Here is a 15,388-nt window from a genome sequence, read left to right as displayed (position 1 = left end):
GGCCTTGTGTGTATAAACATGTTATTAACTCGAAACACAAAAAATTCAAAAGTCCAAAAGTTTATTGTCAGAATAGCAAACTTCATAGACACCTTTTTAAAGTACATTGAAAATGACAAGCAAAATAAACAGAAAACTTTGACCAAAGAAAAGCAAAGATTGCTGCTATCATGCACATACAGTCAAATTAACACCAAACCAGATACATAAGAGTATATGGGTCATACAATCCACATTCTAAAACTGAAGGAGACTCATTCCAAAATGCTTAGGTTTGGGTGGGGTTCTTTTTTTGGCAGGGGGTTGGGGGTGAGATCATCTTCTCCTAATACATAAAATAGAAATATTTAGATGAGAAACAAAATGACTAAAATATTGATGATTCATTCAATTTTCATCTCCAAGAATAGAAATTTGTATTATAGGCCAAAAGTTCAAGAAGAATGGATCAAAAGTCTAAACATAGAAGAGAACAAATTCTAAATCCAATTCATGTTATCCTTACAACTGATTCACTTCATATACACTACATCCAGTGTATTACATTAGTTGAGGTGAGCTAAGAAGATAAAAAGCCTGAATAGCCTTTACTATTTGATTTCAACCTAGGCTATGCTTCCTTAAGCACAGAAAATCCTATCACTATACTGCAAGCACCAGTTTTCTTTCTTATTTAATAAAGTGAAAATTCATATGAATGAAATCAAGGTATAGCAACCATTTCCAACTGACTACTAGTGCCCAATAGAGCTACTGCTAAAGGAGTAGGAGTAAGAGTAGGAAGAATTCCCAGTTGCATCAAAGCTTCCTCTCCTGGACCCACTGCGGGAACCAGAGCGGGACCCAGAGCGAGACCCAGAGCGGGAGCCAGAGCGGGAGCCTGGGGCAGAGGACACATTATAAGGGCTGGGCAAGCCCTTGGATGAAACAGAGGCAGCCTCCAGAAGGCGTAGACCCGTGACATCTTCCACCATGGAGCGATTCATAGCATCCTTATAAGATATTTTTAATTTGGTTTTGGGGCAGGTCAGGATTTTGGCATAGCTGCTAATGTCTTGCAGCCTCTGAGCTGCTCGGCCGTCGATGAACCCCTTTCTGATGGCTTCTTCCATGCTTATCCTCCCATGCACTTCCGGGTCAACTAGGCCTCCAGTGAGGTACTGGAACTCCATGAAGCGCTGACCAGCCTCATAGGGAAGCCATTTTTCTTTCACTGCCTCTGCTGCCGACATCTTCTTTCCCTTCACACCTTCAAAGCCAATGAAGGCTTTCTGAGCAGGCTTTAGCCTGGTGGCCATATCTTGGTCAATCAGACCCTGGGAGAGAGCATCTTGCAGTGACAGCTTCTGACCGGTGGTTGGGTGGATGATGCCACCTGTGCATGCCTGAGCCTCCAGAAGCCTCTGGCCAGTGATGCTATCCACAATGCCCCGCTCAATACCTTCTGCAACGGAGATCTTCTCCAGGTTTTCTGTGTCAAAGATGGCTGCAATAGGACTTGATTCTTCCAGGGGGTCAGACAGAGAGCTGCTTTTGATGGTTAAATTCCTGACACTGGATATGGTAGAAATCTTAGTTACTGACTCATGTCGGGAGCTGCTAAAAACATCATCACTGACACTACTACCCATGCCACTGCTGTTGCCAACACCATTTTTCAAGGCAATCATGTCAGCGAACTGAGTGAGGCTGAGGCTGCCAGATCGGTACTGATCAAAGAACTTCCTGTCAATGAGGCCCTTGTCAATAGCATCTTGAATATCATACTGACTGCCTGTCTTTCTATCTACCAGGACCACCCTGGTGGAGCCATCAGATCCAGTGATGGTTATTTCTTCCCACTCACACTCCTGCTCACACAGTTCTTTAAAGGTTTCATAATCAATAAGTCCCTTCTTGTACGCCTCCTGAACAGACATCTCCTTGTTGGTTTCTGGGTCCACAATGACCACTCTACGCTTCCTCAGAGTATTCTTCTGTGATGTCTGCACTTGTTTTTTCTTTTCTCTCAGAGGCAGCAGACAGAGCCCCGTTTCCTCATCCTTGATGCATCTTTCTTTCAACTGTAGATAGGTAAGATTTTCTTCAGTGTTTGGGTCAAAAAATCCTTTGGTATCATCAGTTGGATCTGAGAGAATCTCACTGAGCTCCTCATTAAAGTAGCCCCTCTTATATGCCATGTCAACTGGTAATCGATGGCTCTCCTTTGGGTCGATGATCCCACCAGTTGCAATCTGTGCTTCTAACAATCGAATGCCATGGCCCTTCTCGATGAGTTCCTTGTTCATAGCTTGGAACAAGGAGATGATATTTCCTGTTTCAGGATCATTATACCCAGTGACGGCTCGTTCAGCTGACAGGAGCTTCTCTTTGAACTCAATACCCACCAGACCTCTTTTATAGGCTTCCTCCACTGTTAACCTCAAGTTGCTAACAGGATCCACTATAAAGCCAGTTGCTGCTTGGGCTTCCAGCAACTCCAGAGCAGTACCAGGTCGAACCAAGCCAATTTTCATGGCCTCATAAATGCCAAGCTTCTGTTTTGTGGTCTCATTGTAAATGCCTGCTATGCAGCTTGAACCCTGAAGGAAGTCCTTAATTCTCTCGCCAACCTCATCGTAAGAAATTCGACCTGATTCCAGCTCATTTACAGTGTTTAGTCCTAATATACCAGAATCTACGAGCTCGGAAACAGTCACAGGTTGCCTGATGCCTTGGAAGGACATACTTCTCTTCTGTACTGACAGCAAGAGCAGACCAGTGTGAGGTTCGATTCTGCACCGTTCCCTCAGCTGCACGTAACTGACCTTCTTCTGGGTGACTGGATCCACAAAATTTTTCTGACTATCTCGGGGATCATTCAGGGACCGATACAAATCTCTGTCAATCAGCCCACGAGCCAAGGCTATATCTTTTGGCAAAAAGACACTGTTCACGGGGTCCACTATACCCCCTGAAGCAATCTGGGCTTCCAGCAGACGCATTCCAGTTTCTCTATCAATCAAATTTTTCTTGATGGCTTCTGAAAGAGAAACTGTCTTGCCAGAAAATGGATCATCAAAACCAGTGATAGCTTTTTCTGCTGTATATATCTGTTGACGGTCATCGAAGTCAACAAGGTCCCGAGCTATTGCATTGTCAACAGTCAGCTTCTCATTCCTATGGGGATCAATTATACCACCTGTAGCTGCCTGAGCCTCGAGAAGCATGACTGTGGATTCTGGTGTGATTAGTTTCTTTCTTTTGGCCTCTACCAAAGAGTACTTTTCCTTAGGGGAAACAGAAGCTCCAGCAATAGCTCCTGCACCCCGAAGGAAAGGCTGAATTTCAGAAGCAACTTCTTCCACTGACTTTTTTCCCTTCAGCATTTTGTCCAAGGTTGTTTTGTCAATCAGCTGGCACTCGTAGAGCTGCATTGCCGTCACCTTCTTCCTCAGTCCATCAAACACCAGCTTGGAAGAGTCAACAGTCCATTCATACTCAGTCTGGGTCTCCCGATGGGACCCATACGGACGCTGTTTGAGTTTGTCGATTTCCCTCTGAAGTCGGGAGCGTTCTGTTTCCAACTGTGACTGTGTCTCCCTGGTAGAATCCTCCAACTTTCGCCTGCACCTCTCTTCAATCCTCTTAATCTCTGCTTGGAGTCTTTCAATCTCACTCTTAAGGCTGGTCTTCTCTCTCTCACTCTTTTCTCTTTCTGACTCAATCTTTCGAATAGCCTCTTCTTTGCGGGAATATTGAGTTTTCCACTGATTCAGGTCATTCTGGATTTGTTGTTTCTCACACTCAAGACGCTGTTTCACCCTACTTTCTGTCTCTACAGTTGCTTTCATGCGGTTCAGCTCATCCTCCAACCTCTGAAGCCTGATCTTGTCTTGCTCCAGAACTTTGATTTTCACCAGAAGGCTTTCTCTTTCCTGCACCACCTGAGTGCACTGACTCTTTGATTCCTGAATCCTATTAGATGCCTAGAATTTAAAAAGAAAGAAATGGAAAACAATGTTTGGATCATATCACAATATAACCTCTTTTCCTACATTAAAAAAAAACAAACAAAAAAATACTTGTTTACTTATTTTCCCTTTCTTCGTCTTCCCTGGCTGTAATGTTATTTTATCTGACCCATTCATGAAAAAATTCTGTAGCTATATGTTGCCATTTTGAGAAATGGCTTCATACTTACTATTGTTTCCCATAAAAGGAACTAGAAGTTGTAGTCCTGACTTATTCTTAAGAGTAATTACGCTTTGAAAAAATACAGAGAGTTGTGTTCTGGGTAATTGGACTCACTATACCTACATCTCATCTTCTGTAGCTATATGTTGCCACTTTAAGAAATGGCTTCATACCTACTATTTTTTCCATAAAAGAAACTAGGAGAAGCTATAGAGTCCTGTCTTATTCTTAAGAGTAATTATGTTTTGAAAAAATACAAGGAGTTCTGTTCCAAGTAATTACACCTGTTACACCTACATCTACCTCACCTGTTACAACTTTACTGTTTTAAAAAGCAATAAAAATCTTTGGATATATACCTACCCCACACCCAGCCCCACACAAATATTGTCTATAGAAATCAAATGTATTAGAAGTTAAAGAAATTATCTTTAAATTAGAGGTTAAAAAAAATAAAAGCCAAACAAATGGGGCCATGATCAAGAGAGTAGAATAATGCATGCAGAAAATTTAATGTAAGCAAGAGAAAAAAAGTGACTTTAATATTGCATGAAAAATGCCTAAGACACGAATTTCATTTAAAAAATTTTAAATTAAAAATGTAGGTCATAGCTCATTAAGTAGGAGCTATCTTCTATAAAATAGAGTATGCAACACTCAGAGAAAGTGATCTCAAATGTTATACCCATGCTCGAGTTCTAAAAGCAGGGCCAAACACAGGTTACACACAAATTGGCACTGATGCAGTGACAGAAGAGAAGGGCAAAGAGCACTTAAGTTACTTTAAAGCAGTTTTCTGCATAATGACAGACAGTAGTTCAGTATTAAAAAGAAAAATAAGACTCTCTACAAGCATCCATCTCAGTAGCAAGAGCACAGTTCAGGTAAGATGATAATGGAGTGAATTATTTGAGAGACAGTGGAGCTGTGATCAAATATTTGTGAATACCTCTAAAGCCTGCTTTTGGAATTTCTCAATTTCCTGTCTCAAATTTTCCCTCTCTCTCTGTAAATCATTAATCAGCCCCTGCAGTTCCAGGGTCCGGTTGTTGCTGATCTGCAGTTGGCTCCTTAGTTCAGAGATGGTTGCACTTTTATCAATATCTGCTTCACTTCGGCCCCTTCTGAGTTCATCATATTCCAGCTTCAGGTTCCGCAGTTCTTCCTCCAACATCAAGTGTTCCTTGGTCAAGTTCTCTGTGAGAGACTGGAGCCTCTCAATTTCTATTTTGCTTTCATTTAAGCTTCTGCTCTTATCTTCTATCACCTTCTGGAAATGCTCATTCCTCAAGTGAGCCTGTTTGACATTCTCTTGTTCCTGGAGCAACTGCCGCTTCAGGGCCTCTACCTCCGAGGACAGTCTCCTCAGCTCTTCCTGGGTCCTCTGCTTCTCCCTCACGTGGCCATCCAGCACGTCCCTCTGCTGCCGGAGGTCATCCTCGCTCCTTTTCTTAACGATGGATACTTGCTCCAGCTGCTGGGTCAGGCTGGTGATTTTTATCGCTTGCTCCTTCAAAGACCTCCTCATGCCTTCCAGCTCCTCCTCCAGCTGCTTCCTCTTGGAGGAGTCTTCTGAGGCTGCCCTCTTCAGCCGATTCAGCTCATCTTCCACTATCTGCTTCTGCAGCTGCAAGTCTTTCAGAGAATTCTGGAATCTTGTGATGTCCTGGTCCTTCACGGTCCTCTCCTGGGAAATTCTTTCATAGTCAATTCTCAGGCGTGTTAGTTCTTTCTCCTGAACCTTCAATTTGCTTATTGTCTCTGTTGCACTGTTATTTGCTTTCTGCAGATCATACTGGGCCCTTTGTAATTTAGCCTTTTCATCTTCCAGGCATTTGCGTTCATTTGTTTCTGTTTCTATAAGTTGTTTTAACCTTTCTAACTCCTTGTTTTTATCCTGGATCGTCTTGGCAGCATCATCAAGAGACTGCTTATATCTCAGGCTCTCCTCTGTTCGCATCTGAGTGACCTGTCTTAACTCAATCTCCAGCTGCTGCTTTCTCTGAGATGCCTCCAAGCCAGTGGCCTTCTGCTGCTGGACGTTCTCTTCGACCCTCCGGAGATTATCCGTGGTCTGGGCTAAAGTGTTCTTCAGCCTCTTTATTTCTTCACAGAGGTTCCTGTTTTCTCTGGTGAGGTTGTCTATCTGCGCTCGGTAGCCACCGGTGTCTTCTTCCCTCTGCATGGTGAGCTGGTGGATGGTCATCTTGGTGATGTTGATCTCTGTCTCAAACTGGTTTTTTAAGCTAATGATTTCCTCATCGTAATTGTTTCTTACCTTAGCCAGTTCATTTTCGTATTCCCAGCGGCACTTGGCCTCCTCTTGAAAGTCAGCTTTGAGTCTTTCAATCTCCTTATTTTTGTCTTGAATGGTCTTTGCAGCCTCCTCCAGGGACTGCTTGTGTCTTGCGTTGTCCTCAGCGCGCTGCTGGATTACCTGCTTAAGCTCCATCTCCAGGTGCTGCTTCTTTTGCATCACCTCAGAGCCACAGGCTTTTTGCTGAAGGGCATCTTCCTCAGCCCGCCTTCGCTGCTCAGTGGTCTGTAGGATGCTGTCATTCAGCCTGACGATTTCATCCTTTAGATCTCGATTTTCCCTTGAGAGTCTTTCAAGCTGGTTTCTAAGATTCTTGGAATCATCCTCTTTTTGCATGGATATCTCCTTGATGGTGGTCTTCGTAATGTTAATCTCTGTTTCAAACTTGTTCCTTAAATTACTGATCTCCTCATTATAGTGATTTCTTACCTTTGCCAGCTCATTTTCATATTCTCTCTTCCGGGCACTCTCGTCCTGAAGAAGAATCCTCAACCTCTCTATCTCGCACTCCTTCTCTTTGATGGCTTTTTCAGACTCTATTTTTTGCCAGCCAAGACTCTCCTTTTCACATTGCCTGGCTTTCTGCAGTTGGTCATAGTCACTCTTCTGTTGATCTAATCTGTCTTCCACGCCCTTTCTTCTTCTCTTTTCATCTTCAATCTCATAAGTAAGCCTGGTGATCTTCTCATTGAGTTCTTTTATTTGGCTATAGCACCTGTCTAGATTTTGCTTCGCTGCCTTTCCATCCAGCTCAGCTTGTCTCTTTAGTTCCTCCAGGCTCACAAGCTTTGCTTTGACCTGGGAACACTCTGTCTGGTATTTCTGAAGGTTCTGATCCAGGAATTTGTTCTTATTGCAGTTTTCAGAGTTGGCATCTCGGGCCAGTTTGAGCTCCTCTTCCAAAACTTCAATCTTGGTATTTTTCAGCTATAAAAGTAAAATCAGAAGCATGTTGAAACAAAAACACCTCATATCACAAGAAAGAAACAGTACTTTCCCCCTCCCAGACCAATGTACATTCTTCTTTCTCTTTACACACCAGCAAACATGCACACATACAGACACACAGATAAAGCACACCCATGTGCACACACACAGCACACACACAAAAACTACTGGGCAAAAATTCAACAAATCTGTATTTTCCTCATAATTCTATCAACTGTTTGTATGATCTTATCATATGATACACCTTTGAGTTTCAGCCTCCTCATCTGTAATGAGGTCATTTTTTCCATGATCAAAACCTTATGGTTTTATAAATTATGTTTACTTTATTTCAAGGTATAAAGTAAGTTTTCATATATACTCAATTCAAGTATTAGAAATGAGGAGTAAACTAAACAATCACTCAACATGAAAAAATTTAAATACAGCTCACCTAGGATGCTTTTAGGCTTATTTAACACAAGAAATAAAACAAATTCCTTGAACAAACTATAAATAAAATGACTGGTTTGGGTCAAGGTAAAATAGCTATAATTTTGCAAATATTACCTAAGGCATTTTAAGCAGTATATTAGAGCATGGGATTAACTCCACGCTTATGAGCAAACTGTATTATACTAATTGTGTAGAGAAAAAATACTTTTACCAGTAAGTATGCCCAAAATCCATGTTATAATGAAGCACTAAAAATAAGTTCTACTCTATTTTATTTCTTGATGCATCAAGGAAAATAAGTAAATTACCTTCAGATCCTCCAAACTCTTCAGCATCTCACTTAAGAATCTGTAATAGTCTCCAGACTTTGTAAGTAGTTCTATGTACCGAGAATGTATATCCACAGCCTTGGAGAAAAGGAGTGAAAGAACCAAAAAAAGGTGTTACATTCTAAAAAAAGTCATATGCAAGTTGATTAATTTTTTAAAAACAATGAAATAGTAAAATTATAATTTAAAGAGTGAATTCCCTTCTTTCATGCATGCCAATGCTAAATTCTAATAGTACACCAAAATAAAGGGCTAAAAACATTGTAGTCCATCCTTATCACTTCAGGGTGTCTCCACTAACCCCCCTGGTGGGTGATGTTCCCTGACATCTTCAGGAAAAAGTTGTCTTTTGAAAATCCACAAGATATTTTTTACTTTGTAAAAGCCTCCCTCATTAAGTCCAGACTTTAAGCCTAATTTCTGCGAAGATTCTAATATATAGACAACAGATTCAGACTTCTACTGATCATTTCCTAAAGTGCATTACATATTGATGATTCGCACTAGAAGGAACATAATCTCCTATTCCATCTTTTTGAGTGGATACTCTATACAAGGGATGAGTTTAGGGACTATAGGTAAGATGAAGAGGACAGGAAAAAGGGAAAAGGCAGAAGGAAGGGCAAGCCCTGAGAGATTTGTAATGACATGCATACCTCTTGCAGAATCACCCCAGAGGGAGACTGAACCATGGTCCTCTTAATAGGTATGTTCAGTAGAGTTTCTAGTCCTGAGGTGTATGATGCCAACTGGAGTTCATAATCCTGCAGAATAACAGAGTTTAAGAAAAACATACTTAGTGACTTAAAAGGAGTTACTGGCAGCTACAATTCCACAGTTTAAATCATCAAACTATATTCCTAATGACCAACCCCCAAAGCTATCATGTGCATCTAGTGCCCAAGCAGCTAATATTGCATTATTAAACTAAGAAGTACATCTTTGTATGCTAAGTGGAGAATTCTGCACATGCCACCAATCTAAAGAATGGACCAGTTCATTCCCACAGATAGTGCCGATGTGTAATGAATTCAAGTTAATGGATAACGAATTTTTATGGTTTGCAGGAGAGAATATATGAAACCCATAATTGCTATCTTCAAGGAGTTTATAATCTTGAAAGTGAATCAGAAAATAATGTAACATTCTTGATGAAATACCAACATTCTTTATCAAATCAGCATACCTTAATTGAATTTGCACAAAGTTCAGCAATTTTTTGTACTTCTTCTGCTTTGTCTCGTTTGCCAGAAATTTCATTATGCAAGTTCTATATAAAAAGTAAAATATTATTTACAAGTGTTAAAGTGTATAAATACTTTTAAATAAATGTTATTTCACTCGTTATCCACTGTTACTTGTTTGTTTTTTCTCTCTCTGTTGATTACCACATTTACTGACCTCACATTCTCACAGTTCAACCTTAAGACACGAGCATATGTTGTATTCAGAAAAAAGAACAAATCTCTTCAACTTCTTATTATTTACCTAAAAGGTTACTTTCTAGTCAGAATTTTTTTCTGGTCTTTTCACTTCAATTTATAAAAACAGTTTAGTACAACATTATGTTATTTATATATTCATAATTGCATTTCTTTATAAACATCTCAATTGTTTTACTCCGGGCAGCCTTTAAGCATTCACAAAACAGACTTGTAATATTAATCATTTCACACCTAGGCACTGATATGAAAAGCAGAGGAAAACACAGCTTACACCCAAATAATTTCAAAACAGGTATGGAATGACAAGTTTATTTTTACCTTCTGCTCATTCAAAAATCGCATGACTGTGTTGGAATCTCCAAACTTCATGGATTCTAAGGAATCCTGGCGGCGTTTGGCCTCATAGAGCCACTTGCAGAAAGCCTGATAGTTATCACGATAATTCCTTAATTGCTTGATTTGTTTCTCCAGGTCCCATAATCTAGGGAAAGCAGAGATAAAATTATTAAAATTATTGAAGCACTGCTATTGTCCCTCAAAATATTTAACATACAGTATCATATGACCACGCAATTCCACTCGGTATATACCCAAGAAAAATGAAAACATGCATCCAGACAAAATGTTATACATGAATGTTCATAGCAGCATTTTTTACAACAGCCAAAAACTGGAAACAATCCAAATAACCATCAACTGATGAAAGGACAAGCCAAATGTAGTATATGTCATACCTAAAATATTACTCAGCCATAGAAAGAAATGGAGTACTGACACATGCTACACCATGTATGAACCTTGAAAACACTATGCTAAGTGAAAAAAGCCAGTTACAAATGACCATATATTGTATGACTGTATTTATATGAAATGTCCAGAACAGGCAAATCTATACAGACAGAAAGTTGAGAGGCAGTGACAGCTAGTGGGTCCAGGGTTTCTTTTGGGGGGTGATGAAAATGTTCTGAACTTAAGATTGTGGTGATGGTTATACAATTCTGAATATACTAAAAAAGCACTGAATTGTACACATTAAATGGGTGACTTGTGTGACTTGAATTACATATCAATAAAGATGTTTTTAAAAAGTACTACTAGTAAAATGAACTACAAGCAAGATTCAGGAGATATTTTTAAACCCTCATGTGTAGTAAGGCATTGCTTTGTTAAGATATAATTTTCATAAACTTTTAATGAAAAAGCATCTACTTCCCCCAACAGTCATGACAAGAGCTTGTTTATAGAGCACAAAAGATCATGCTCAGTCTTCTATGGCACCTAGCACGAGCAGCTCAAGTTTGGCCATTGTGATGTACTGTCTTTCCATTTCCAACAGAGCTGTCCACAGGCAGTCCCTAAATAGAACACCTGTACTAATTTACATACAAAACAGAACCATTATTTTTTATAGTGATTATTTCAAAGGACATTATCTTAGGAACAAACAAATGGGAAGGAAGTGCAGAAGGAGGTTGGCATACCTGTAGTCTATCTGTTTATCTATTCTCTGCCAGCGATCTGTCAGCTGTGTGACTTTTTCACTGAACTTGCCCAGATCCAGGTCATAAAGTGGATACTGCTGTGAAGTCTGAGAGTAGATCTGCTGGGCTTTCTGCAGTTCTGTCTTCATGGTGGCCAACAATGACTTCTTCAAGTTCAAGTCATTTTTAATTTTCTGTCATCAGAGAAAAAAAAGAGTACAAATCCATCTCATATCCTACTTCATGCCTCAATGCAAATCACCATATTAAAAAAAGTTTATAAAACTCTTTAGAATATTCATATTTTTAAGTCATAATCAATTCAGGAAAATACTGATTGCATTGCCCAATATCTATGTCAGTGATTTAGTTCCTTGTGCTATCTCATTTAAAAAAGAATTAAATGTGTAAATTAGTTTGAGAAATGCTAAATATTACACTCCATTCCATTCCTGAATAATTATAACATATATGAATGTATTAATGTTCTAGGAAGTCCTATATAGTAAAGAAACCAGTTTAACTTCATTTAACTAAGCATTCCCCAGACTGTTCACACCACAAATTACATTCTCACATAGTTCCTTATTAATACACTCTGGAAAACAATGCACTAGAGATAACAATTAATATCAACCTGTGTGGCCAATGAAATTTGGTAATCCTCAAAACTCATGAAAACTTAGTGAAGCTTCATCATTGGAGATTAAGTCCTGAATTACTTCCTATAAACTGGGCCACTGTTACATCCCTTCACATTACCTTCAGTCCGCAGCGGTAAGCTTCCACTTTGTCCAGATCCAGGTAGACAGTTTCCTCTTCAGTGAGTCTGGCTTCATAAACCTTTAACATGTCTTCTGTTTGGAGAATGGCCTGGAGCAGTGCTCGCACTGCACATAAGCTGTAAAGAGTAAAAGAGGCAAACAGTGTTGCTGGTGACTTCATTAAACTCTGAACATCTGGCTCCTGCCACAATTAATGAAAGAGAACAATATTAAAGCAGATAACTTATTTTGCCTAGTTTGTAAGAGGCAGGAGGAATACACTCTTCCCACCCCTATACTTCAGACAACCATTTTGCACTCACTGAAGAATTCCAAGTTCTGGCCTGAAGAGTTTACCTTAAATGTAACATACACTAGATCTCAGAACAGTGGAATTAACACTCTTAGCTAAAGGACCCTCCCTCAAAAGCACAGAAGATTGTTAAGTAGGCCTCTAGTGAAAACAGAAACTGTAAGGCAAAGGATTCAGCAAGCCAGGTGCATAAAGCGAATGAAGTCTGACACAATAAAGCTTGAGCAAAGCAAAAGGTCTGAGATAAGCGTTAGTTGTGATTACCTATTTAAGTAGCCATCTGAAACGCCATTGATATTTTCCAGTTTCTGAAACAGCCCAAATACCTCATTCTGTAAATAGCAATATTTTTCCGAACCTCTGAAGTTAGCCAGCATATCTTTAAGCTGGTTGAGAACTTCAGCAATTGCTTGAGAATCGTTCTGCACACTCTGTCAAAAAAGAAGGCAAGCTCTTTTGATTTAGCTATGTGATTCTTGTGATATTTCTGTCTTTAAAAAATTCACTAAATATAAAGGATTCAGGAAAGAGACTCACATGACCTTTCGCTTCCTTCCTCAGGGAGGCCCTATCAGCACTGTATAACTGTGACCCCATAGAATTTAGACCTAGGACATTTAGAAGTAGTGCCCAGAGATCACTCAGCTTGGAGCTAAAACACCTGGGCTGTGATCCCAGCTTCCTCAGTGTCTTTGAGCTTTTCCTCCACCAACCAGCTAGCTTTCTCAGTGCCTGTTTCCTGTCTATAAATAAAAATAATTCCACCTGTCTAGCACCTGTCATAGGTTGTTTTAGGCAGAAGTCAAATAATGTTTGTGAAAACTTTTGAAATGAACAAAGTACTATATGGGACAAAGGAAAAAACTATTGCCAGATTCTGCAACCCACAAACTCACAGCAAAGGTGGAAGCATGGGCAAGAGGAAAAAAATCATGCTAAAAACCTGTTTTATCAAAACTTAATGTTTCTTGCCTATGAATATTTAAATCAGGAGGGGTTTTTTTGGTTGTTTTGTTTTTTGTTGTAAGGTTGCAGATAAATACAAACACACCTGGAATCAGGCGAGATACTAATGGATACCTACCTTCAGCTCATTTATTTTCAATGTGATATGGTGAGAAGACCCTTGGTCTGCCAGAAGGATGTTTTTGAGAGCCATCCTGCCCTCACAAAGCTCCATCTGCCTACGAATCTTCTGGAGCTCCATCAACATCCATGTTTCCTGCTTGTCATTTTCTCTGTTGGTTTCAATTACTTTATTATGGTTGACATCTTGGCAGGAACCAACATGAGTGATTTCAGTTGTGGTTACTGTAAAAATAAGTATGGACCACAAAAAATCAGAGAATTCCAAGTTAAAAGGGTGCTGGGCCTCAAAAAAAAAAAAAAAAAAGAAAAGAAACAAAAGCCATACTGCATAAAAACGTAGCTACTTCATTTGTTTTGATTCTGAAAATTTAGCACATAAATGAATTATATTATTTCTCAATGAACTCATTCTGAAACTAGTTTTACGCCTACTACTTTCTTTTTAAAACTGCATGTGTAGTTGATACAGAGAGAAAGATGCTCCCAACCGACCTGTCGGGTGCTGGGGGTGGCTGGGGAGCTGAATGACCAGTGTCTGGTAGTGTTTCTGCGCATCTGTGAACTGCGTCTGTATCTTCCGCTTGTCGTCATCTCCAAACATTTCTGAGCCTTGGCTGTTTCTGATGAACTCTTGGTAATGGAGCTCAAGGTCAGATATTGTCTTCTGGTAATCTTCCTGCCGCATTGTTTTCAGCTGGAAGTAAACCAAGGAGAAATGATACATGGTTGCCCCCACAGTGCGACCAAGAAGAAGCTGCTGAAAAGTACCCTGTGTGAGATGGGGCTGGCGGCATTGCTCATCATAGGCCCATTAGGATAGAAAGGTGTTTGAGGGTGTAGAGATGGCTTCTAAGAAACATAGCAATGGGTCATTGATATTTTTTTTCCTAAAGAATTTTATTCCTCAAATGAAATATTATTCAGAAGCCCCAAATGTAAAGCAAGTCAAAGAAAAGCTGTTCTGACTAAAAAGAGAAAAGGTTAAGTAAGGAGAGCCAAAAATTACCCATTTCATACCCTTCTCCTCACTGCCATCCCAGTCATCCTGACAGGACCCCATCGCCTGAATTCTTAGACCCCAGTTTGAAAACCACTGATCTTGAGTAACTACTGCTTTGACGTACTTCCAAGAATTCTATTGCAAATTTTAATTCTGTGATATCCATTTAATAACTGATGACCTAACTTCCCATTACATCTAAGAAGACTAGGATCCAGAATATTAAAGGACCATGTGTCTCTTCCACATGTACTACTGGTCTGTCAGGTTACTTTAATGAGTACTGTAACCAGCCACATGTGAATTCCTCCCATTGTATATTGGACAGACCAGAACCTCTATGGCAGACTGAACTGATTCTCTCAATGAGATTCAACAACATTAGCTACATCACTAGAAGATGTGACTGGTAGAGACACGCATTATAGGGAGTAGCCTGGTGCCTCTTCCAGGCAGCCTCGGTGGTCCTGGAGACATACCTTGGCAATAGTCATGGCCCTGATTTTCTCGATGTCAATCATGCAATAGTGCCAGGACACCAGGCTCTTCATGTTGATGTAGAGTTGGTTCCACAGAGCCAAGATGGCTTCATAGTATTGCTCGATCCTAGGAAGCACAAGGAGAAAACATACTGATCCTGGCTTTCAAACTTTGTCCCACATGGGAAACCTGGCTATGCTTATATGACTGCACGAAAAACTAAAGAACTAAAAGAGTAATGGGTGACTGTATTATTTTGAAAACATTCAACATTGCAATGTATTTGGATTAATTTACTCTCTAAAAGTGCATTCTCAGTGATTTATGTTAGTATAGACAGTCTGAATCATTTTGATCAAAACACACAGTATGACTTTTTGTTGTACGTTGTTTGCAGAACACACTATTTAATTGACAGAGGTCTAACACTGGGTGAGACTACAGGGAGAGTGCGGTCATAGAACGCTGACAGCTGCCCGAGCTTGGAGAAGAGCACACAGGGCTCATTACACTGCCCTCAGAATCCACAACTGGTGGTTTAGAAGAATCTGCCATGGACAACTTATAAAATGAACATTACACCTACTGATGAGCAAATATTGATTTCAAAG

At 39.9% G+C, this 15,388-nt stretch overlaps 1 protein-coding gene across 3 annotated transcripts in view; it reads right to left on the bottom strand.

The window, feature by feature from the left end:
- Positions 1-48: 48 nt before the first annotated feature.
- The window catches only part of DSP (desmoplakin), a 39,905-nt gene continuing 24,565 nt past the window's right edge, over positions 49-15,388 (bottom strand). The window contains exons 13-24 of one of the 3 annotated variants that reach the window (XM_090269853.1): positions 14,777-14,903; positions 13,790-13,991; positions 13,293-13,519; positions 12,473-12,639; positions 11,894-12,032; positions 11,132-11,325; positions 9,969-10,131; positions 9,392-9,475; positions 8,862-8,969; positions 8,185-8,283; positions 5,126-7,420; positions 49-3,968 (exon numbers count right to left, since the gene is read on the bottom strand). In XM_090269853.1, coding sequence (XP_090125979.1) covers positions 735-3,968; positions 5,126-7,420; positions 8,185-8,283; positions 8,862-8,969; positions 9,392-9,475; positions 9,969-10,131; positions 11,132-11,325; positions 11,894-12,032; positions 12,473-12,639; positions 13,293-13,519; positions 13,790-13,991; positions 14,777-14,903 — 7,039 coding nt within the window. In that variant the 3' untranslated portion in view covers positions 49-734. The remainder of the gene's footprint in view (positions 3,969-5,125; positions 7,421-8,184; positions 8,284-8,861; positions 8,970-9,391; positions 9,476-9,968; positions 10,132-11,131; positions 11,326-11,893; positions 12,033-12,472; positions 12,640-13,292; positions 13,520-13,789; positions 13,992-14,776; positions 14,904-15,388) is intronic. The other 2 variants (XM_090269854.1, XM_090269855.1) reach the window with 2 other exon arrangements.

Source organism: Furipterus horrens, unplaced genomic scaffold (genome assembly GCF_987537825.1).
Source record: "Furipterus horrens unplaced genomic scaffold, mFurHor1.1.pri manual_scaffold_3, whole genome shotgun sequence".
In the NCBI taxonomy this organism is placed as follows: Eukaryota; Metazoa; Chordata; class Mammalia; order Chiroptera; family Furipteridae; genus Furipterus; species Furipterus horrens.
This window is presented reverse-complemented; position numbering and strand designations above follow the sequence as displayed.